Source organism: Diabrotica undecimpunctata, chromosome 1 (genome assembly GCF_040954645.1).
Source record: "Diabrotica undecimpunctata isolate CICGRU chromosome 1, icDiaUnde3, whole genome shotgun sequence".
Taxonomy (NCBI): Eukaryota; Metazoa; Arthropoda; class Insecta; order Coleoptera; family Chrysomelidae; genus Diabrotica; species Diabrotica undecimpunctata.
In genome coordinates, this window is record NC_092803.1 from 207453194 (window position 1) to 207476442 (window position 23249).

The 23249-nt window shown below is 34.6% G+C and overlaps 1 protein-coding gene across 1 annotated transcript in view; it reads left to right on the forward strand.

The window, feature by feature from the left end:
- Positions 1 to 23249, forward strand: part of ds (dachsous cadherin-related 1) — a 100669-nt gene that overhangs the window by 59395 nt on the left and 18025 nt on the right. The window contains exons 5-6 of the mRNA XM_072521074.1: positions 2128 to 2317; positions 3889 to 4137. Coding sequence (XP_072377175.1) covers positions 2128 to 2317; positions 3889 to 4137 — 439 coding nt within the window. The remainder of the gene's footprint in view (positions 1 to 2127; positions 2318 to 3888; positions 4138 to 23249) is intronic.

Here is a 23249-nt window from a genome sequence, read left to right on the forward strand (position 1 = left end):
GGCTTTAATGTGTGCTTTACCTGATTTTAGATGTGCGACCTCCCTTGATTTTTGCCATAGCTAGGTATTTTTAAAATTCCTAAACACGGGTTCATCATTAATAAGAACCAATTTATTGTTTCTCTTCCAAAATTTTTGATCTGGTACGTTCTATTGTCATCCAAGCTTGGAAAGTACATAAGTCAGTCTCTGTCAGATCACCAAAGATAATACGTGGTATATAATTGTAATTATGCGGAAGAGGATGTAACAATGTCATGTTTTACATACACTACTATATTTGTGAAAAGTTTTTACACCTATAAACGTAAAATATACAAATAACAAGTTAATGCACCTAAAAATAACAAAGTTTTTTATATGACGAATAAATAGCACGCATCACTGATGCAATCAAGCACAATTACGATCATAAATGTTTGATGTTTTTCAAATTGATGAAAATTAGATATTATTTTGAAACCACATACCTCCAGCAAAGTTGCACGCTCTCTAATTAGAAACATTTTTTAGAAAATCGTTTATACTCTTCGGTAATTGCTTCCTCCATAAAACATTAAATATTAAATATTTGCCTTGTAGTTAATTTATTATTACAGATTTCTAGAAGTAAAACAAAGTAACGGAACACAATTACGTATTCTACTAAAGGAAATCTAATAAACAGCTTTTTCCCTACAAAAAGTCATAGAGACAAGCTCACATGAAAGTAAATAATAGAGCAAGATAATGCAGCTCAAAAGTATATAGTGAACAATTCCAATAACGGTAAAAGCGTCCGAGAAATGTATGTAAATTTCTGTGTTTCCGTGTCTCACTTTATCATACTTATTCTTAATGAAAATGCTCCAGGACTGTGTTAGTAGACCTTTTAGCGCCTTTGCTGATACTTTTGTTGTCTCTGTAGCCTGAAGTATCTTAATTATTAATATAAAAAAATTCATCCTTGAATTTTCGTACTTATCTTCCAATTTCTTTTCGGGTAATTTGCTTTCGTATTGTGTAAATGTTGCATTATTCTGTTGGGATTCTCCTGGGATGCTTGTCCTCAGATTTTACTTTTTTTCGCATTTGATAATTGATTACTCTCTTGTTATCAAACGATTAAACAAATCATGGAACGTATCCATCATTCATATTTATCCTCAAATGTGCGTATTTTTACTCGAGGCAATGCATCGATCAAGGTCTCCTCCCCTTGTTTCCACTTTCGTGTACATTGCGCCATTTATATCCTGATATTTCGTTTGTCCTCAGGTGGTGCCCATTCCAACAGTGTTTTGTCCATCGACCAGCTATGTGTCCTTCCTTTCTCCATTTTATTTGCGAAAAAAAGTTAAGCCCAGTAATCTTTTTTAATCTCGAATTGTGCCCTTATGTAATGATAAAAAATTATTTGAGTTCTTCGCAACATTTACTGCGCATATCATAGACTAAATTGAAACGATATGAGTTACACTAGACACTAATTTCATAACGAACGACACATTCATCATATAATAATGTTTAAAATATAATCCTAAATATCACCTCCCATGGTTGTCGTGTTGCAACAAAGCGCCAGTAACTGTTTTGAAAACATTTTCGTGTAGGTCACACCCACCTTATTCACATTCAAACAAGTACACATTCTTCCATACTTTATCGACTATACTAATAGAAAATTAATATTTTAACATTTACGTTTCTCATGAAATACATTTAAGCGATGAATAGTTTTATTTACCGAGATCTCAGTTGCTTCATACTTCTTGTTTAATTATCTGTGTTTGCTTAAATTAATCCTAATTGTAGAGTGCTTTAAGCATTAAGCAAAACCAGCAATTTGCAAGACCCGTCAAACTTATACTAAAATCTTTAGATATATGTAAAACTAAGATTAATATTATTATAATAATTATTGTCAAACTTGTTCAGTTACCAGGTTTGACCGATTCTTTCACTAATATTTCCTTAGCTAATTTATAATGTCCTTTTTACCATGCAGTATTAGAAATTTTCTACATTTTTTATCCAAAACTCCCCCAAAAAATAGTGGGAAATCAATTCCCACTATTTGTTCTAATCTAGCTCTTAAATTAAATTATTTAACTTCTTGTATTTTAATGATCTATTATTTTTTTGCAGATACTACAGCTCACCGCTATAGATGCCGACAGCGGCAACAACGCCAGAATAACCTATCGTCTACTATCGTATGCTAATTCTTCAGACGATTCGGATATTCAGGAAATCTTCGGCATTTTTCCCAATAGCGGTTGGCTTTATCTTCGCTCTCCACTCGATCGAGAAACTAAGGACAAATATATATTAACAGGTTAGTAATAATTATTCAATAAATAATCAATTAATACGACTGTATTTGATCTTGCATGACAACGTTTTTCAAAATGTCAATACGAACATATAACTCTACCTCCCATTTTATTGATGTTTTTGTTGAGTATAGTTGTCACTAGTACCACAGTAAACTATGGTCAACCTTACAGCAAACCAACATTAAACATGGCCTTATCAAAGCAGTCCAAAGTCAGTATAAAGGAACGACTGCAAAAATTAAAACTGGATCAAGGATATCTAAGGGATTTAAGGTTACGAAAGGACTAAAGCAGGGGTGCTGTATTTCGCCTACCCTTTTCAAAATTTATCTGGAACAAGCACTCAAGCTGTGGAAAAGAAAATGTAATGGCATGGGAATCCCTCTCAACGACGAGACTACACTGTACACCTTATGTTTCGCTGATGACCAAATACTGATTGCTCAAGATCATGACGACTTGAGTTACATGACTCGGAAGCTAATAGAAAAATATAATAAATGGGGTCTCGAAGTCAACATTCAGAAAACTGAAACCATGTGTATTGGAGGGACAAAGCAGTCCATTATATTAAACGATGGGGTAGAAATTAGACACTGTGATGAATACAAGTACCTGGGTATGAAGATAACTCAAGATGGAACACTCGATGCTGCTATAAAAAACAGAAACATACAGGGTAGAAAAGCCATATCCAGGATGAACGGCATTCTGTGGAACCAAAAAATATCTAAAACGAACAAACAACTCATATACAACACCATACTTAAAAGTGAAATCACATATGGCAGTGAAGTTTGGCCAATGAAACAAAGAACAGATAAACTGTTACTAGCAACAGAAATGGACTTCTGGAGAAGAGCAGCAGGCAAATCAAGAAGAGATCGGATACCAAATGAGAGAATACGAGAAATGATGGGAGTCAAGCATACAATAGTTGATGACATAAAAACAAAACAGTTAATATGGTACGGCCATGTACAGAGAATGCCAGATGCCAGGATTTCGAAACAGATTTTGACGTGGACACCACAAGGAAGCAGAAAAAGAGGAAGACCGAGAAGAAGCTGGAGAGAGGGAATTGAAAAAGAACTAAAGGAAAGAGAAATCTCTCCAGGCCTATGGTTAAATAGAGAAGAATGGCGGTTAGGAGTCGGAAGGCGTCGGAGAACGCTGTGAACCGATAGTAGTAGTATAGTTGTCACTATCGATAACTGTGTTACCCACAGTTATATTGATCTTCAACTTCCGCCCAAGAGGTCTACTTATCACAAAGCAATTTTTTCCTCCTTGTCTTCTTTATTGGTAATGAAACTTTCTAACCTCCTATTTTTACTTATGATGTAGTTTCTAATTTATGGTTGATATTCATTTTGGATAAACATTTGAAAATTTTAGCTGTATAGTCTGTCGAGAGTCTTCTTCATATTAACAAATCCGAGGTAAAGATGTTCATGTGTTTTTTCTTTACTTATGATTCATTCATAATTATTCTCAATCCGTTTTGCAAAGCATTTGTAAATTTGACATTGATGTTCTTTTCAAACATTTACAATTATTTCTTTTTCAGTTGCCGCCAGCGATAACGGTACTCCTTCGGAAACAGCTACCACCAAAGTAATACTAGAGATCCTAGATGCTAACGATAACGATCCAGTGTTTGCCAGAGACTCATACGAATTTAAGATCGAAGAAAATTTGAGGAGGGGGACACTCGTGGGGAAAGTCATGGCTACAGATGCTGATATTGAACAGAACGCGGCATTGAGATACAGCCTAATACCTGGAAATAGCAGTTTTCAGATCAATCAAATCACCGGTAAGTAAAAGATTATTTATTAAAGCCGGTTTATATTATTAACAGCTTTGTAATCTTAAAAGTATACTTCAATACATTCTAAAATGACTGTGTTTTTGATGCTTGAACGGACACGAAACACGTAAACTCTCAAAACAGACAAATTTTATACTTTATTGAAGTGATATTCACCTATATTCAGCGGTATTTAAGATCCAGTTGATTTATATTACACAGGTACATAGTCGTGCAAATGGGGTTTGAATTTAACAATAAACTAAGTGGTTTATTAGCACTTGGTTTATTGTCAAATAAACTATATGTAGATGGAAGATTGAACAGAAATACCAAATAAATAAAGTAAAGCGTCGCTTTTATTACTTTCTTGAAAATCTTACACTACAAAGACTGTTCATATTCTTAATAATACGAAACTACGGCGAATGTTTGTTTGATATTAGTTTTGAGATGTTAATGAGTTGGCGCGAAGACTGTTGTTGAAAGAGCGGGTGGCGTCATCTCTTTTATTGAGACACTTCGGGCGTTTTTTGATCTCAATGACTTCCCAAATCTCTCTTGATTCAAGCACCGTAGTTTGGATTACTGTTGTATTTATTCGTAATTTTTGTAGTTTTAAAAACTCTAAATTTTTATTCAAATTTACGTAAAAGTATTAAGTTGCTGGTTTGCCAGTGAGAATTTATCTTATTCTCGCTTCGCTTCGAGTTTTCTGCACTATGGGTAATTCACTCTTCCCATCGACTCGTTTGATTAGTTGATATTGTCCAGTTCTCATCTTTTTGACTGTATTTAGCTGTCGTCTGCTAAGATTGATTATACTAAATGACAGCTCCATGTCAATGTTGGGTTGGGCTGAAGTAACTTCTTCTGATCGCTCTGTATGCCTATACATATTTGCACGGGCCTGAATCAATCTCACCCATCACAAGACACATGCAGTTGTATATGTACGCAGCCAGCATGTCATTAACTAATAGCTTACTCAAAATTGCCGTGTGTTTATGTGATATATATTTTGAAATGTACCAGTAAAACCAGTAGTTTTATTTTTAGAATATAATGATAATGAGAATGTAGTAATAATAAATAAATTCTATGTTATATTTAACAAATTTTGGAAATTACTAATCATTAAACAAAATGTATATAGAAACAAATTAAGATTTTTAAAATTTCAAAGAACTTAAATGTGTGGTCTTATTATAAAAAATTATTAACAATTCAGTAATAAGCAGACATAAAATTTCATATATAATATAATAAGCGAGTTTACAGCTGGCGCCATTTCTCGTATCCTAATTTCCAGCTTTTCTGTCAAAGCAATCTTCAGTTTTTAAATATCTGGCGGTCATTGCATCTTCGACATCCCCTCTCCATGACCGTCTTGGTCTAACTCGGTTTCTTCTAGTGGGCGGAGTCCATATTTTTATCCTTTTTGATCATCTATTTTTAGCCATTCTCTGCAGGTGTCAGAGACTTCATACTTTTACACTTCTTTACATTTTTCAATCGAGGTTATTTATGGTATTCAGTAAGAACGTGACACCCACCATTTTTTTTATGTATTTTTCTCAGTGAAAAACCTGTTATTTTCAATGTTTTATAGGTTTTTTATCCAACTGGATACGATGACGATAACGCTAATATTCATATCTGAGCAACCGAGTGCTGTTATCTCTTTTATTGAGATAGTTAGGGCGTTTTTCATTCTCAATGACTTCTCGAATAATTCTTGTGAGTAATCTAAAAGTTCTGGAAGTATTCTGAAATTTAAACGTAACAATAAACGTGTTTTCAATTAAAATTGGGATAAATTTCCATGAAATAGAGTAGATAATGCTGATAAACTTGAAAAAATTATTCACCCAATTATTTTAAATAAATATCTGTGATTAAATTTGTTTGATCGTATTTCTATTGTCTCCGTCACTGCTGCAAGAGAAAAAGAAAGATCTTGGGCAATTAACCGACGATATTGAAGTGTTTGTAAGCATTCAACCGTTAAAAACTCGTAAATAAATTGGCTAAGAACTTATTTACAACAATATCCATGCAAAACTATCATAAATTAGAATCGTGGTTTCGAGCCTGTGCTAGATAGCCTAGAAACGTTGTTTCGCGAGATGGATAACCCCAACCGGTACGACTATGAAAACCAATCATGCAGCTCTTTGAGGCTGCAGTTTTTTTTTTTCGATGGCGGTGTGCACTTGAGAGGACTTTATAGCTGCCACACAAGAAAGTATAGATTTAATTAACAAATTCATAAAGCTACCTCTGCACAATAGAACACAAATTATTCCTATGGTTTTTCTGTGAATGTTTAAACGGCTGTTTCTATAATTTTAAAACAATAATCTTGTACTTTAAGTACCCTTTCGATCATTGAAGTAGCATCTTGACTTTTGAAACTAAATTGTTAGTTTTGTCTTATACATGGCACGTATATTTATTATTTGAATTACCGTGTACTTCTGCTTCTTCTTACTAACATCAATCTTAATTTATATCTGTTCCATATTGTTATAATGAGTTGTTCAGAATATATAATATTTTTGCGTTATACTAGAGCAGATGTTCCCAAATTTTTTTTCTCTCGTAGACCCCCTGCTATTCTCTTGGAAAAATTTAAATTTTTAACAGTATTAAGGCATCTATAGAACTCAGATATCAGAGAAGACAGACACTCGAACGGAAAGGCTGGAAGAATGTTTTGAAGCAGACCAGGGCTCACGACGGACTGCAGCGCCAACTAATGATGATGATGAAGTACCTATAGTTTAAAAATTAAAAAAAAACAACCCACTTTTACACATTTATTAATTAAATTTAAATCAAAATATATTACCTGATACATGAAAAAAAAACTAAGCAAAAAATAAATTTATTTAATGGTAGGGATGAACTCTATGGTTTAATAATAAAGTATCAACATTTGGCAATAATTTAATTAGATCTAATCTCAAATATCCTCAATTAATGATGTTCAGTTTGTTTCTTTTTTTTTGTTTTGAGATATATGTGATATAAATATGTAACTGTGCTGAAATCCTTTTCTACTAGGTATGAAGATGGAAGAGCAATTAAAAACTTTCTTTTTAGGGATAAGTAACAGATATGTCTTTTTGAAGAAAGAAATGTTGATATCCCTTTCTAAACTGTACATTAAGTTATTCCTTACTACTCATTCTAATCAATTCCTCTTAATTAATATCCGTTTGTTTAATATCACCCAATGGATCGATAATCCATTGCGCTAGTACCAGCGTCATAATATTTTCAAATCTAGTTTAAAATCTGAATAGACGGCATTCAAATGTTAGACTCATAATAAAACATCGTCTTCCTGGAGATTCTTTTCATCTTATTTTATTCTATTCTATTTTATTCACAGCAACTCGAAATAGATCAGTCCACTTCCTAAGATTGGCCAGCCAGGATATACGTGTACGTCCAGGGCCTCTCTTACCCTTAATCTGGCCTTATAGAATCAACTGTAGAAGTCACTGGCAGATTACCTGGGGCCATTTGAAGAACTGGAAAAATATACCACCATATTAAATTTAGCAACCAAATCTGTCAAATAAGCAATCTTCATTAAGTTTTCTTTTATATTTTCCTCGTCATTTTCTTCTTTAATCTGTATAAATAACCGCGTATTCAACGCATTGTTTTGGATTCGGTTTACTGTATCAATTAAAAAAGTTAGAGAACTAGCTGGTCTTTATCATAAGAAAACTCCACATACTATAACCGATTCGTCGGGAAAAATGATAATAGACGAACATGAAATTCGAACAACCTGGTGTAATTATATAAATGAACTGTATAATGATGATAGACCCGAAGAACTGGAGACTTTAGTTGAAGGTGAAGGACCAGAAATACTAAAATCAGAAATACTGCATGCTATAAAGTTAGCAAAGAACAAGAAAGCCGTTGGCCCTGATAACATACCGACAGAGATGTTAAAGCTTATAAATGAGGAAAACATTGGAATACTGGTCAAGCTTTTCAATGATGTTTATTCGACTGGTGATATCCCTGAAGATTGGTTAAAGTCCGAATTCATAACACTACCAAAAAAACAACGTCCGAAAAACTGTGGCGATTATAGAATGATAAGTCTTATGAGCCACACTTTGAAAATATTTCTACGCATCATCCACAGTAGAATCAGAGATAAATGTGAAGAAGACCAGGATGAAACACAATTTGGCTTCAGAAATGGACTGGGAACTTGGGACGCCCTCTTTGCACTAAATGTATTACTGCAGAAATATCGAGATCAAAGGAAAGACGTCTTTGCTCTATTTATTGACTATGAAAAGGCCTTTGATCGAGTACAGCATTACAATATTAAAAGATAAAGGAGTTGATAGTCAAGACATACGATTCATAGAAAAGTTATACTGGCGTCAAACAGCGACAGCTCGCATAAACGGAAAATCAACAGAAATATGTAAAATACAAAGAGATGTCAGACAGGGTTGTATACTGTCCCCACTGTTATTTAATTTATATTCAGATAGAGTATTTAAAGAAGCGCTGCATAATTTGGAATGGGGCATGAAAGTTAATGAAATTCTGATAAATACAATCAGATATGATGCAGACGATACAGTTATTTTAAGTGATGACATGAATGGATTACAATGCCTTTTAAATCCCATTGATACAGTGGGAGGAGAGTTTGGCCTAAACATAAACTGTTCAAAAACAAAACACATGGTGTTTAGCCGTTTAGTACATCAAGATGCACGATTATATGTTGATGGTCATATAATTCAAAGAGTGTCCAGTTTTAATTATCTTGGTTGCCATACTACTGAACAACTAGATCCAGATCAAGAGATAAAACGTAGAATCGAGATAGCCCGCACGACATTTTTAAAAATGAAGTCATTCTTCTGTAATGATAACTTGCAACTTCAACTTCGAAAGCGCATGGTTAAATGCTACATTTGGTCAGTCCTCTTATACGGTGTCGAAGCATGGACATTAAAAATATCCACCATTAATCGTCTGGAGGCTTTTGAAATGTGGCTGCACAGACGTATACTAAAAATTCCATGGACGGCTATGCTGACAAATGTGGCAGTCCTTGAGAGAGCAAATGCTGCTCGCGAGCTGCTTGATAACATCAAATGTAGAAAGATGGCCTATTTTGGACACGTAGTAAGGAGAGACCGATATAATATTCTTCAACTTATTATGATGGGTAAAATCGAAGGACGCAGAGAAATTGGTAGAAAGCAGGCCTCTTGGTTGAAGAATATCAGGGAGTGGACAGGAATGAGGAAAGCTGAGCAACTCTTTAGAATAGCTCAAGACAGAGACAGTTTCGCCATGTTAATCGCTAACGTCAAGGGGATTTGATAGGGCACGTTAAGAAGAAGTATCAATGATAAATTTTAGAGATTCGTGCGCAAGCTTACTTTCAAATTTTTAGCAACAAAATGTTGTCTACCTTTGACAGTTTGTTTCCAAGACTCCAAGTGCATTTTCTTTTAAAAAACTTAGAAATCCGCGATAACGCCCAATTATGGCAGGTGCCCCATCCGTAGCGACCAATATAATATTTTTTCCAAGAAGAAAGTCTTCAAAACACGAAATATTGATTCGCCTGTAGTATTAGTTGTCCAAAGTTTGGCAAATAACAATCTTCGTGGATATTTTGATCCTTAATTAAACGAACTTGTGTAAATAATAATGCATCATTATCAGGTATAGTTGACTCGTCCAACTGTATAGAAAAATGGGTCGTTTGTAAATAAATATGCAAGAAGCTTTCAACATCATAACTCATTTCATCAATGCGTCTTTGAATGACAACAAATACAGTGGTAAAGACGGTGAGAGGAGGTTTCCCAATAAGAAGACGATCAGTACGAAGATCACGAAAACGATGGAACGACAACTTACTGGAGGAACATTGTAAAACCGACATAGTCATGTTTACACAAAAGAGAAGAAGCAGGAACGCAGATTAAATTCCATAACTGCTATCCTCTAATGATGTAGATAATATATGAAAAAAAGTTTATAATAAATCACTGTTTTAATAATCTGGTAACATTTTTCATTGGTCAAAGATGGACAAATTTAAAAATGTTTTTATTATTTGGTCTTCCCTCGTAGATATGTATTATTACGTATAAACAATCCTCTTGGCATTTTAATAAAGGCAGAATTAAATCGTCTGTTGTAAATTGACGATTACAAATGTTCGTCTAATCCATTAAATTCTGGTGTAGGTAGGCACAAAAATATTATTTATATGATCTTGCTTCGGGACATAGAAGTTAGTTGTCATCTCAGAGTCTTAAATACATACCGGTATACCGTTATTCCCGTAACTATGACAATTCAATTAATTTTTAACTGTAGATTAATTAAATGCTAATGATGATAGTCTTCGTAAATTCGATTATTTATTGACTTAAAAAAATCGAGAAATGTGCGAATCTATTGACATTTTTCATTATACATATATCTGTTTATACAGGATTTGCCAATCAACTGAGTCCACGCGCATAGTTGGCAATATTTATTGGATTTTGTGAAAATGATAAAACAGGCCGATTTTGATTCCAATGGAGAGATCTTTTAACAATATAGGCATTTGTCATTTGTCAACCCCCTTCCTTTTAGTACCACTAATTCTAAATGGGGAATGTAACATGTGTGGTACATCATTAGACATACCTTGAATACCTATGCTGTACGCATTTCTTAATTTGTCTTTAAAATATTTTAATTCCATTATTTTTGCCAAACTTTTTAACGGGTATTGTTAATCCACTATTATTCCTACGCTGTCCTTCATAATATTGATTACGAACTCTTTTTATTTTATTCTTTTTCACCATTTTTTGTTAAATCAAGAAAGAGCGATGAAAAAAAAGGAACAAGACATGTCTGGGGCTTCCTATCTTTAAATTTAAACAGAATCAAGTCGCACGATCTTGGTGAACAGTTCACATCACTTCCACGTGAGATGACCGACCATGCTCTCAAATTATCCGTACAGAAAGTCCAATGTGGTATAAGCTGTGTGGTACGTAACATCGTCCTATTGAAACCACATGCATTCATAGAGTGGCTTGCTCATTCTCCGGATCTTAATCCGTTAGATTTTTTTGTTTTGGGCTTATATAAAATCATGTGTTTACATTAGGCGATCAACATGTTTGGAGCATTTCAAACAAATCATTGTTGATTAATGTGAACTAATACGTGGAGAAATGTTGAAAAGAGACATGATTCCGAATTTAATAATAGGTTTGCACAACTAAATATCCAAAGCTGTTAGGCAAGACCTCGAAAATACAACCGAGAACAAATTAAACATACCATTGAGAACAATAGAAGTATAAAAGTATTGAGAAAAAGACTAAAAACAGGGACAAGGCAGATAATAAATATTAAAGATAGAAATGGTCATCTTACAACCAACAGAGAGGAAATCCTTAAAATTGTTGAAGACTTCTACAAATTACTGTACTCAAGCCAACACAATGCAATTAGCAGTGAAGATCAAGTACCAGAAATATTAATAAGGAAAAAGGGCATTTTCAACCAAGAATTACAACTACTACCAGAAATCACAATAGACGAAATAATACTAGCCCTGAGAAAAGCTAAGAATAACAAATCTCTAGGCGAAGATTGTGTAGTTTGGAGAAGGCACTTGCCTATAAATAAAAAGAAAATGAAAAACCTTTCATGTACCTTTTGGACAGTAGTATACCCGACAAATGGCTCAATGCTGAGGTAATTATATTGTACAAATAGGAGCTAACCATTAATTATAAACCTACAGACCTATAAGTCTTCTTAGTCACCTATACAAACTCCTTACAAGAATAGTAACGAATCATCTTGAGAAAAAACTTGATTTCTAAGAGCCAATAGAGCAAGCGGAATTTCGTATCGGATTTGGAACAAATGATTACCTACAGAGCATTAAAACGGTAATAGAAAGACTATCGAATGCAATCGAACACTCGTTCTGGCTTCTTTAGATTTCCATGAAGCCTTTGACACGGTAGAATTTAACAAAATCCTAGAAGCACTACAAGCATGCTGCATTGACTACCGATATACAAGGTTAATTTGCAATACATACAAAACGCAACTATGGCGGTGAAACTATATAAAAACATGAATCATATCCCAATCGGCTGAGGAGTCAGACAGGGTGATATCTTATCGCCTAAACTGTTTACCGCAGTACTAGAATGTACTTGTAAAAAACTTAACTGGGAAGAGAAAGGCCTTAACAGTTCGCAGACGACATAGTTTTGTTCTCGGACAACCTCAAGACTCAAGACAACTTAAGACGAAGAACATTAGTTGCAGATTTCATAATTTCTTGAATTGGTGGACGAAAAGTTTGCTTGAGTGGAGGGCGAGGTTAGACAAAAGAAGTAGAGGAAAACTGCCTATTTCTTGGACTGACGATCCCAAGAAAATGACAAGAAATTGGATGAAAAGTGCTCAACATTAAGCATAACGAACAAAAATGAAGGAGGCCTATGTCCACAAGTGGGCGCAAATAGCTGGGGAATGATGATGATGATGTTGATGATGATAATGATGATGAGCTTCAACAATATGGCCTCTACCACTTGTCAAATTTCAAAAGACACAAACGACAGTAGAAAGCCATAAAAAAGATTATTAATTCTACTCAGTCGGATGATTATCTCGAAGCTCTATTATACATTTTCTTGTCCTTACTAGGACGCTCATATCACTATCTAATGCTCATAGCGCTATATAATTATACAATCAGGATCGTTCTTATTTTTTCGTCAATATTTCGCCTTAGTGTAGATATTGCTCATACTACATATGACACGTACATACCCTACGTAGCAAAGTAGTCAGTTAAGGTTAGTTATTTTCAAAACAAACTGTAAAAAGTGTTGACAAGATTAATTAATCAAAATATTTCATAATCAACTACTTAGAAGTTTGGTTTGATTCTGGTCTTATGTTGAGGAAAAGGGACACCCACAACATAACGAATTCTATTGATATGCTGTTTTTATTTTGTTTTCGTTAGTTTGAATTTTAGAATTATTTCCTTGCGTCATAGCCGAACTATCACATCGATATATCATATGTACGTTTTATAAAGTTTTTATGCTTGTTATGATCTTCAATGCTTTCTGAAGTTTTTCGCTTATACACTAAAATCTCTCAAGTTTTTGATCAGTGTTGTTTTTTTTGCCAAAACGTAATACCGGAGATAATTAAAATGGATCAGTTGTTTTTGTGCATGATCATCAGTTACTATTTTTGGTCTTATTGTGTATTTACCTTCAAATTCCCTAAATTAAAGTTCTTACAAGCATCAAACTAAAAACGGATTATATTTATCTTATGTTTTAATTATTTTGTCTACTTATGTTAAAATGGATGCACAAATTTATTGTAAGGAAGTCTCACACGCTGGCGAGTTTTAAAGAAAGTCCAATTCTTCAATTTTAAACATGTAAAATTACCCGTTACACATTTCACCGCTTATAGCAATTTTATGACCTCTAAAACTGCTTATTATTGCTCACAATTGAGTTATAAGTATACTAAGAACACCACTACGTTTATGGAAGTGGCACATTCACGATTGATTCATGTACCTTAATGCGATTAGCGAGTGCATTTCATGTGGTTCCGATATACATCGCGATAATCCCTGCCCAAGGAGATAATACTAAAAATGATTTATGTGATGTAGAAGGGACAAAGTGATGCTTTCTTTTTTACGCTGATTATTCTGGATCATAAATCGTGGCTACGATCAACTTTTGGTTGCCGCCTTCACAGTAAGCGTAAAAACGAGAAAGTGTATGAGCTGTACAACGTGCTTAGCTATAAGGTAATAACAATAAAAGTTGTAAACTTCAAAAATTGTCTAGTTTTACGAAATATAAAAAGTTTTTTCCAGTACTATTAGACGTCAATACGAGTCAGATTCATCAAAACCCAGATACTTACAAAGTATTACAAAACTTTTTTTGCTAAATGTGGCTAATTATCGTCTCTCTAAGTTTTGGAAATTTATTATCGACTTTACAAATGTACACGACATCTTTAATGTTGCTGCCATGACTGGAAGCATCGTAGTTGCTCCTTTGAAGTTAACCCGTTCAGCATCGCGGTTACAGATTCCCCATCCTTCTCTACGTCGCCATAATGAGTGCATCTTTATCTTGGGGATTAAGAAAAAGTTACAGGGGTGATATCGGGGCTATAAAGTGGGTGCGGCAAAGTTAGAATGCCTGATCCACCAAAATCCTTTTCACAATTAACGACGAATTGTCAAGGTGCAATATCCAGCTATTCTCAGCGAGTTCAGGTCACACACAAAAAATGCGTATCCACAGCCGTTTTTGTTAACCTCCTCCCAACTCGTAATAACAAGAAGGATTACCAATAAAAACCTAGGCGGAGAATCAGATCAAAAAGAAAGGATTATCGATAAGAACATTAAAAATGTGAATAAGAATTTTTAGTACTTGCAATAGCATAAGATGTGAGAGTCTTAGTTTTATGTAAAATGGATAAGTGGGATGTTTTATTTTAAGATAAGGAAAGATTTAAAAAGAGTAACAACCCGAGTCAAATTGTGATCAGAAACAAACAGTAAAATATAGACTAATAAATAAAGAAATATGAGACAGATAAAGTATAGAAACTATTTTTTTCATAGAAAATTCATAAAAAAAATCATTAAATGCGTGGTCCAGAAAGTACAGTAACATCAGAAAAAGAAAAAATACTTCATAAAAGCTGAAGATTTCTGTATCATGTTATAGAAAGGACATTTCACTGTAAGGTTTCCGGAGGTACCCGAAGACAAAGAAGAGGATGTCATAGATCAATTCTATGACGAAGTACAGACCATCTAGTAGATATCACCAACGACAATGTAAATAGAATATAGTATTTACAGCTTTCAAGGTCATGGTCGTTGGAAGTACCTACGTTCCCCACAAGAATATCCATAAAGTAACATGGACTTCATAGATAGATAACATCTTAATAGAAACCAGGCGCTTCTCTAATATATTGGATATACGTACCTATCTCGGGACTAATATAGATTTAAATCACTTCTTGGTAGGCGTAAAATAAAAGCAATGAAATAAAAACACAGTAGATAAGAATTTAACAGCTGGCGAGCAGTAGGATATATGTAGAAGAACAATTAAGGAAGCGGCAGATGTTGAAGCAGCGTTCGATGATGAATGTGAAGATATCACTAAGAGAAAAAACTATGCGTTTAAACCTATGCAATAAAGAAGAACACCGGATAAGGAGCAAACGTACAAGGAACTCAGGAAGGAGGAAAAACGCGTTCAGCGAACAAAAATGTGAACCTTGGAAAATTATGCAATAGCTTCAATTACTAGGAAAAAATGAAACTAGAAAGTTCTATAACATCCTAAATAAGACAAGAAAAGAATTCAAACCACGGCTGATGATGTGTAGAGACAAAAATGGGCATATAGTTAGTACCAGTGACGTAGTACAAAACAGATGGGTTGAAAACTTCAAAGAACTACTTGAAAGTACTTCTTCTTCTTTAGATGCAAATCCACTAATGGATGTTAGCGATCACATTTTCCATTAATTCTCTATTTCTTGCAATATGTATCAGAGATTGTATGTCGTTAATCCCTGTCCATTGCCTTATGTTTCGGAGCCAGGACATTTTCTTGCGTCCCATTCCTCTCTTGCCTTCAATTTTACCCTCGATTATAAGTTGGAGGAACTGGTATTTTTCATTTCGCATGATGTGACCTAGATACGCCGTTTTCCTTTTCTTGATGGTTCCGAAAAGTTGGCGTTCTTGGTTTATTCTTTTAAGAACATCTATATTTGTGATTTTCGCTGTCCATGGTATTTTTAGGATACGGCGATAGAGCCACATTTCGAAAGCTTCTAATCTGTTTATATCCCTCGTTTTGAGTGTCCAGCCCTCTACGCCATATAGCAGCACTGACCACACGTAGCACTTAGTAAACCTTAGTCTCAGTTGAAGATCGAACTCTGAACAAGTCAGTACCTTCTTGAATTTTACGAAAGCTTGTCGAGGTTGCTCAATGCGACATTTTACTTCCCTGTCCGATGCCCAGTCTTCAAAAAGCCACGATCCCAGGTATTTAAATTTACTCACTCTTTCAATGGACTTTGTATTCAGTGTTATGGTGGAGTTTTCAAGTGCATCCACGTTTCTGGAGATGATCATAAATTTGGTTTTTTTGGTATTAATCTCTAATCCCATTCGCTTACTGTATTCTCCGATTATAGTGACAAGTTGTTGAAGATCGACTATGTTGTCACAAATTAAGACACCATCATCAGCATATCGTATGTTGTTGATCAGTACTCCATTCACTTTGATTCCCATCTTTGCATCCTCCAGAGACTCTTGAAATATGGCTTCCGAATAAATGTTAAATAAAAGAGGGGAAAGCACACATCCCTGTCGAACGCCCCTTCTTATATGTATGGGTTTGGATATAGAATTGTCTATTTTTAACTTTGCCGTTTGATGCCAGTACAAGTTTTCAATGCATCTTATGTCTTTTTGGTCTATATCAACTTTCTTGAGGATCTGCATTAACTTGTGGTGTTGGACACGATCAAACGCTTTTTGGTAATCTAAAAAGCATAGGAACACATCCTTCTTCTGATCGTAACAATTTTGGACCAGCACCTGTGTTGCTACTATTGCTTCTCGTGTTCCTAAACCTTGCCTAAACCCGAACTGGGAGTCACTGATGTCCCATTCACATTTTTTGTATACTCTTTGATGGAGTATTTTTAAGAATATCTTTAAAGTGTGACTCATCAGGCTAATGAGTCTGTGATCCTCACATCTTTTTGCATTGACTTTCTTGGGCAGGGGAATAAAGGTAGAGCGTAACCACTGTTGAGGATAGCAGCCAGTTTCATAAATTAAGTTAAATATTTTGTGTAGTGCTTAAATTCCCCTTTCATCCAGTAATTTGAGTATTTCTGACGGGATTTCATCTGGTCCAGGTGCCTTATTGTTTTTTGAATTGAATATTGCCTTTTCTATCTCCTCTTTGGTGATTGAAGGGCCAGTCAGCTGGTCGTCTGTATAAACTTCACTCATGGGTCTTTCGTCATGGAAGAGCTTCTGGATATAATTTTCCCATATATCAATTTTTTCCTTTTCACCCAGCACTATCTGGTTATCCTGATTAACTATGGTGGTTGGTCTTCGTTTTCTGTATATTCCAGCAGTCTCCTTAAGCTTTTTATGTAAATTACGGTCGTCGTGCTATCGTTGTAAATGTTCTAGATCGATACATTGTTGCTTAAGCCATTCATTTTTTGCTATTCTTATTTTTGCTTTTATTTGCCTGTTAATGTTTTCATACATATTGCTGCCATCTTGTTTATTCTTGTGTCTTCGTCGTTCTTCCATTAGTAATAGTATTTCGTCTGTCATCCATTTTTTCCTCTTGTTATTTCGTTTGTACCCTAAGTTGTTTTTCATGATGTCTGTTACAGCACTTGTAATCGTATTCCATGTTGGTGTTAGATCTTCGGCAATGTTTGTCGTCAATATTTGAATTTGTGCGTTTATTTCATTGCTTATTTCTGCTTGTATCATTGGGTCTTTCAGTTTGTCCAGTGCTATATGTTGTTGTGAAAGTACCGAACTTCCGAAGTAGAACCTCCTTCAATATTAAAAGTGAGAGACGCAATTACACGCCTAATGAAAGAAGTCTAAGAGTTAATAAGTACACTAAACTCTACCTCCGCCGAGGTAGATTTATAAATTACCCTCAAAAAATGTAGTATATGACAATCTTATTCTTTAAAAGCTAGATATCTATAACCTTAGTAGAAATCGATTACGAATAATTTGGTCAACTAAATTTTGCAAAGATATTCCTGAACTATCGATATTTAAACCACAATTGTATATTGCCTTATTAATTTAGCGATAACTAGACGGTGCCGCTCTCTCGAAGAACCGTAGTACCAAAATAAGTTGTATTTTTATTTGAAAAACATTTTACCAAGCCTTATTACCTATTACACAAACACGCACACACAATTCAATAAGTGAGCGCTCTCTTTTAACTCTAAGAGCTTAATTAAAAATACAAGACACTCAAGTACATCCTGAATAAATACGACGATATACACCTCACCAGATCTTTACCTGACAGATTTTTTGATCTTTTCGTTAATAGTAAATCCGTGTATTTGGTTCCTGTGCAAACGTTCGACAAAAAGCATCTTGATTTCATGTCGATGTCGACTAAATGAAATACAAACATACTCGAAACCTTTGTTCGACCCGACACGGCGACTACACTTTTTTAGATATATAACTTGGGGTTATTTGCACTTGTGGAGACGCGAAAGACTTTCGATAGTCATAAGAAACTATATTTCAGGCTCAATCAAATGTATATAGCTTTTTATTGGAAGACTATTATTTTATTAGTTTTTTAATAGGTTTTCTGAGTTTTGATCAAAACTGAGTAGCGGTCGTAGCTCAGCGGCTAAGAAACTAGCATATCGATCCTCAGCACCATCGATCCAGATCACCTCGGTACCATAACCGATAAGACATATCTAGATATACGAGTAAATAAAATAAATCTAGGCATTAAAAACAAAAGTAGAATAAGTCTTATATTATCATCATCATTCTGGCTTTACAACTCTGCTTGGGTCCTAGCCTCCTCAAGAATTTCTCTAAAGTCGTCCCTATCCATCGCCTTCCTCCGCCAACCACGTATTCCCATATTTCTCATGTCTTCATCGATGTTATCAAGTAACCTTTTTCTGGATCTTCCTCTTCTTCTCTGACCTATGGGTCTATCAAGAAGCGTTTTTAGTTGGGTCATTTTGTTCCATCCGCATTACATGCCCTATCCACCTCAGACGTCGTAACTTAATATGTTTTATTATATATTGAACCAATAGTTGTGATATGTGACTTAAAGTAGTAAACACAGTATTCTGATTCTTTTCTCTACGGAAAGTTTTCAATTTTCCTAATAAATCTTTCAACGAAAAGATTTTATTTTATATTAATTTAAATAAGAACACTGGTTTCAAAAAATTTTTCAGCCACATAGAGTTCGACCCTGTTAAAATGGTACGTCCAATGCATTTGTTACACTGCACGGAGACTTTCATAATAGTTAACAGACAAAAGCGACGCGGTTAATCAAAAAAGAAGAGGGAATCCGATCTAACAATTTTTTCTAATCGGGACGATGACAAAAAATATTAAAATCGTTTTGAAGTATAGACCTTTGTTAGTAATGGATTGCTGAAGTTGTGACGTCGTCGTGTGTAGATGTGGTTGGTGTAGCTGAAATAAATGTTTGTATTTAAAAGTATACTGCCAGTAAAATATATGTTTTGAATAAATTAGAGATGTCGTAGAAAAACTAAAAAAGATGGGAAAACCATGTCGACTTTGACATGTCAAGACCATGTGTCGACTTTGTTAGATAGTTTATAAAGGAGTTCTTCTTCTTCTTAAAGTGCCTATCCGTTCCGGACGTTGGCGATCATCACGGCTATCTTCACTTTGCTTATTGCAGCGCGGAACAGTTCAGTGGTAGTCGTGTTATACCACTTTCGCAAATTTTGAAGCCAGGAAATGCGTCTTCTTCCCGGTCCTCTCTTACCATTTACTTTCCCTTGGAGAATCAGCTGGAGAAGGCCGTAACGTTCTTGGTTTCTCATTACATGACCTAGATATTCCAACTTTTTAGTTTTGACGGTCATGAGAATTTCACATTCTTTCCCCATTCTATGCAGGACCTCCACATTAGTAACTCTGTCAACCCAGGATATACGTAAGATGCGCCTATAACACCACATTTCGAAAGCTTCGAGCCGATTCATAGATGCAACAGTCAGTGTCCATGCTTCCATTCCGTAGAGCAGAACTGTGAATATGTAGCAGTTCAATATACGGCATTTTGTTTTTAATGATATGTCTCGACTGTTGAAAATAGTTCTCATTCTAACGAATGCTGCTTTTGCTTTTATTATTCGCTGTTTAATTTCTGTTAAGTGGTCCCATTGGCTATTTAAATTGGTGCCTAGATATGTATATTGCTCGACTCTTTCGATATTCTGTTGGTTGATTGTAAGTTGAGCGTTTAGTATTGGTTTTTTACTAATTGTCATAAATTTGGTTTTCTTTATGTTAAGAGCTAGTCCGTATCTGTTGCTGACTTCTGTTATGCGATTTGTTAATATCTGTAAGTCATTCAGATTATCGGCAAAAACTAAGGAGTTGCTATGGTTTATACCTAATTAAATTCGTTAACCTCTCTCTTAATACTTTATCAATTCCAGACTCTATGAAAATGGCGATAGTGGTACCACTGTATAAAGTACGAGAGTAAAAGCAACCTCGAAGTTATCGTGCAATATTTCTTTTAATAGCCATGACGAAGATCCTGAAAGTATGTGTAAATAACCAAATATTACAGGTGTTTGATTCATCTAGCCTTGTTGGTCTTGAGCACTTGTATCTCTTTATTAAAATACCATATTGCTTAACATCTCCTTTTCCTGTCTTTTCCAAGGCAATGTTAAGTAGGAGTTAAGCATCCCCTTGTCTGAGCCTATCCTTTATTTCAAAAGATCGAGAATTTTCTCCCTATATCCTAACGCTGGCTTTTAAGTTGGACATTGTCATTCTCGTTAATCGGATAAGTTTTTCTGGTATACCAAACTCACGTATTGATTGATATAGTACTGTTCTCTTGACACTCTCGTATGCGGCCTTGAAGTCGACGAATAGGTGATGGGTTTAATGTTAAATTCTAAAGTTTTCTCGAGGATCTGTCTATTGAATGAATCTGGTAAATTGTTGATTTTTCTGAAGTAAATCTGGCCTGGTATTTTCCAACTATGCAAACTGTGTAAACTTGTAACCTTTTGTAGAGAATATTTGCTAGTAGTTTGTAAACATTTGTTAACAAGGCTATACCTCTCTGGTTATCACACTGGAGCTGATCGCCTTTTTTATGTAACGGGCTTATTACGCCTTAAGACCATTCATAGGGCATGGTCTCATTTTGCCAAACGAGAAGTAGAAGTTTATGCAGTGCTTGTACTAGGGCGTTACCACTATTCATGTAGAGCTCACTACAAATTTGATCAGTTCCTGGTCTTTATTATTTTTAAGCTTTTTAATGGATTGAGCAACCTCTTCAGTGGTAGGTGGTCTTTCGTTTGGGTTAAATAGATTCCGACCATTTCGATATGCTACGGTGTTATCTGCTTGTTCGTTATATTAGCCGTCAAATTTTACGTCGAAAAATTCAACCCATCGGTTCAAGATTGAGGCCGTATCACTTAGGATATTTCCTTCGCCATCCTTACAGCTCCCTATTCTTGGCTTACTCTTTTCTCATTATGTTTTCATTTCTGTAGAACTTTCGAGTTTCGTTTTGATTTCTTAGCCATTCTGTGTTTTCTAACTGCTTTTTTTCAAATTGCCTTTTATTCTTCTATGTTATCTTATTTCTTCCCTTCTTATAGTCCGGGATTCCTCCTTTGCTCTTCTTGATTTGTTTGCTTGATTTGTCTTTAGGTAGTTTTACTGCGTTATTACAGTTTTTTCTTAGCCAATCCGCTGACCTTTTACCAACAGGTAGAATAAAAACAAGTATTCATTGAGAATTTAAAACAAACTTAGCATATATGGATATTAGACAATAATGTCATAAGTGCCTCTCTAGTTTATTGCCTATGGTTCTGCTTAAAGGGCGTCCCACCGTGGATCTGGAATGCTCGTAGAGGGCATTCAAAGGTAATGTGTTGTATGGTTTGTCTTGGATCACAATCTGAATACCTAGTTTCCCCATTTTTCTAGAATGTTTCCACATTTACCGCACCAAGATATGATTCTATTTAGTGTCATCCATATCTTGCGATTCAAATAAAAACCTGGGACAAGCTGATCAGAATGAAGTACTCTATGAATATGTGATTATATGCTCTCTTTCCATCTTTTCTTCTGATACTATTTTATCTCAAAATTGGCCGCTAATAGAGACCTAGAGGTTCATAGAAGCTGGTTTCCAAGAAGAATATCTTGGTCTGTCGGTATGTCTGGATGGAAAGTAAGCAAATAAAATCATTATGCATTACAATGTCTAAGAGATATTAACTGGAAAAATAAAGATATGATATATGGAAAGTACGTAAGCATATATATAACCAATAATGACAAACAAATATCAGCAGATATAGCAGAGGTAAATAGAGAAATGAAAGACTTGAGGTCAATTGCTGTGGAAATAATAAGAATGCCAAATAACCCCACATAAAATATATCTTTAAAATACAGAATATTATACGATGGAGAAGACAAAGTAGACTAGAACGAAACCAGCATATTATATAAATTGATATTTAGAGATTAGTTCAAATAGCAAGCGATTTAAGACCAAAAGTCACCAGACAATAAAAAAAACCTTCAAAGGCAGGCGAGTAGCTGGAAGTCAGTGTCACAAATACGATTATAGCCTTAAAATCGGACTAACATAAGAAACACAAGAACCTAGTTTACTTCCAAAAGGATTTCTTGTCAATTACCTCCACTCTAAATATGAAATGCTTGATTACAATGTGTTAAAATTGTTAATAATGCATACATTATTCCGCTAATACTTGAAATAAATCGTTTGGATACTTCAACGAAAAGAAAAGTCACTAAAGTCATGACACCAAACAGTTTACACATACTTATAGACAATATTTAGCAACATCTGCATTTTTTCTATCGTAAAGCGAGGGAGTGGAGATATTTTAATTGCGTGTTCTTAAGTGCCATTTTATAGTTCAATAAAAGAAGAAAATACCGTTAAGAATTAATAGGAATTAAAGGTAATATTGTTCTTTAATCAAATTACAACTGTGTAGGTGTTTAATATAGATGATTTAGGAAAAAATAATGGTAATAAATGTGAGAAATAGTTATTGTTATATATAATTTTATATTACGATTTAAATATTATAAAGTATATTTTGTATACGAAAGAACTCGTAATGTAGGTACCTATAAT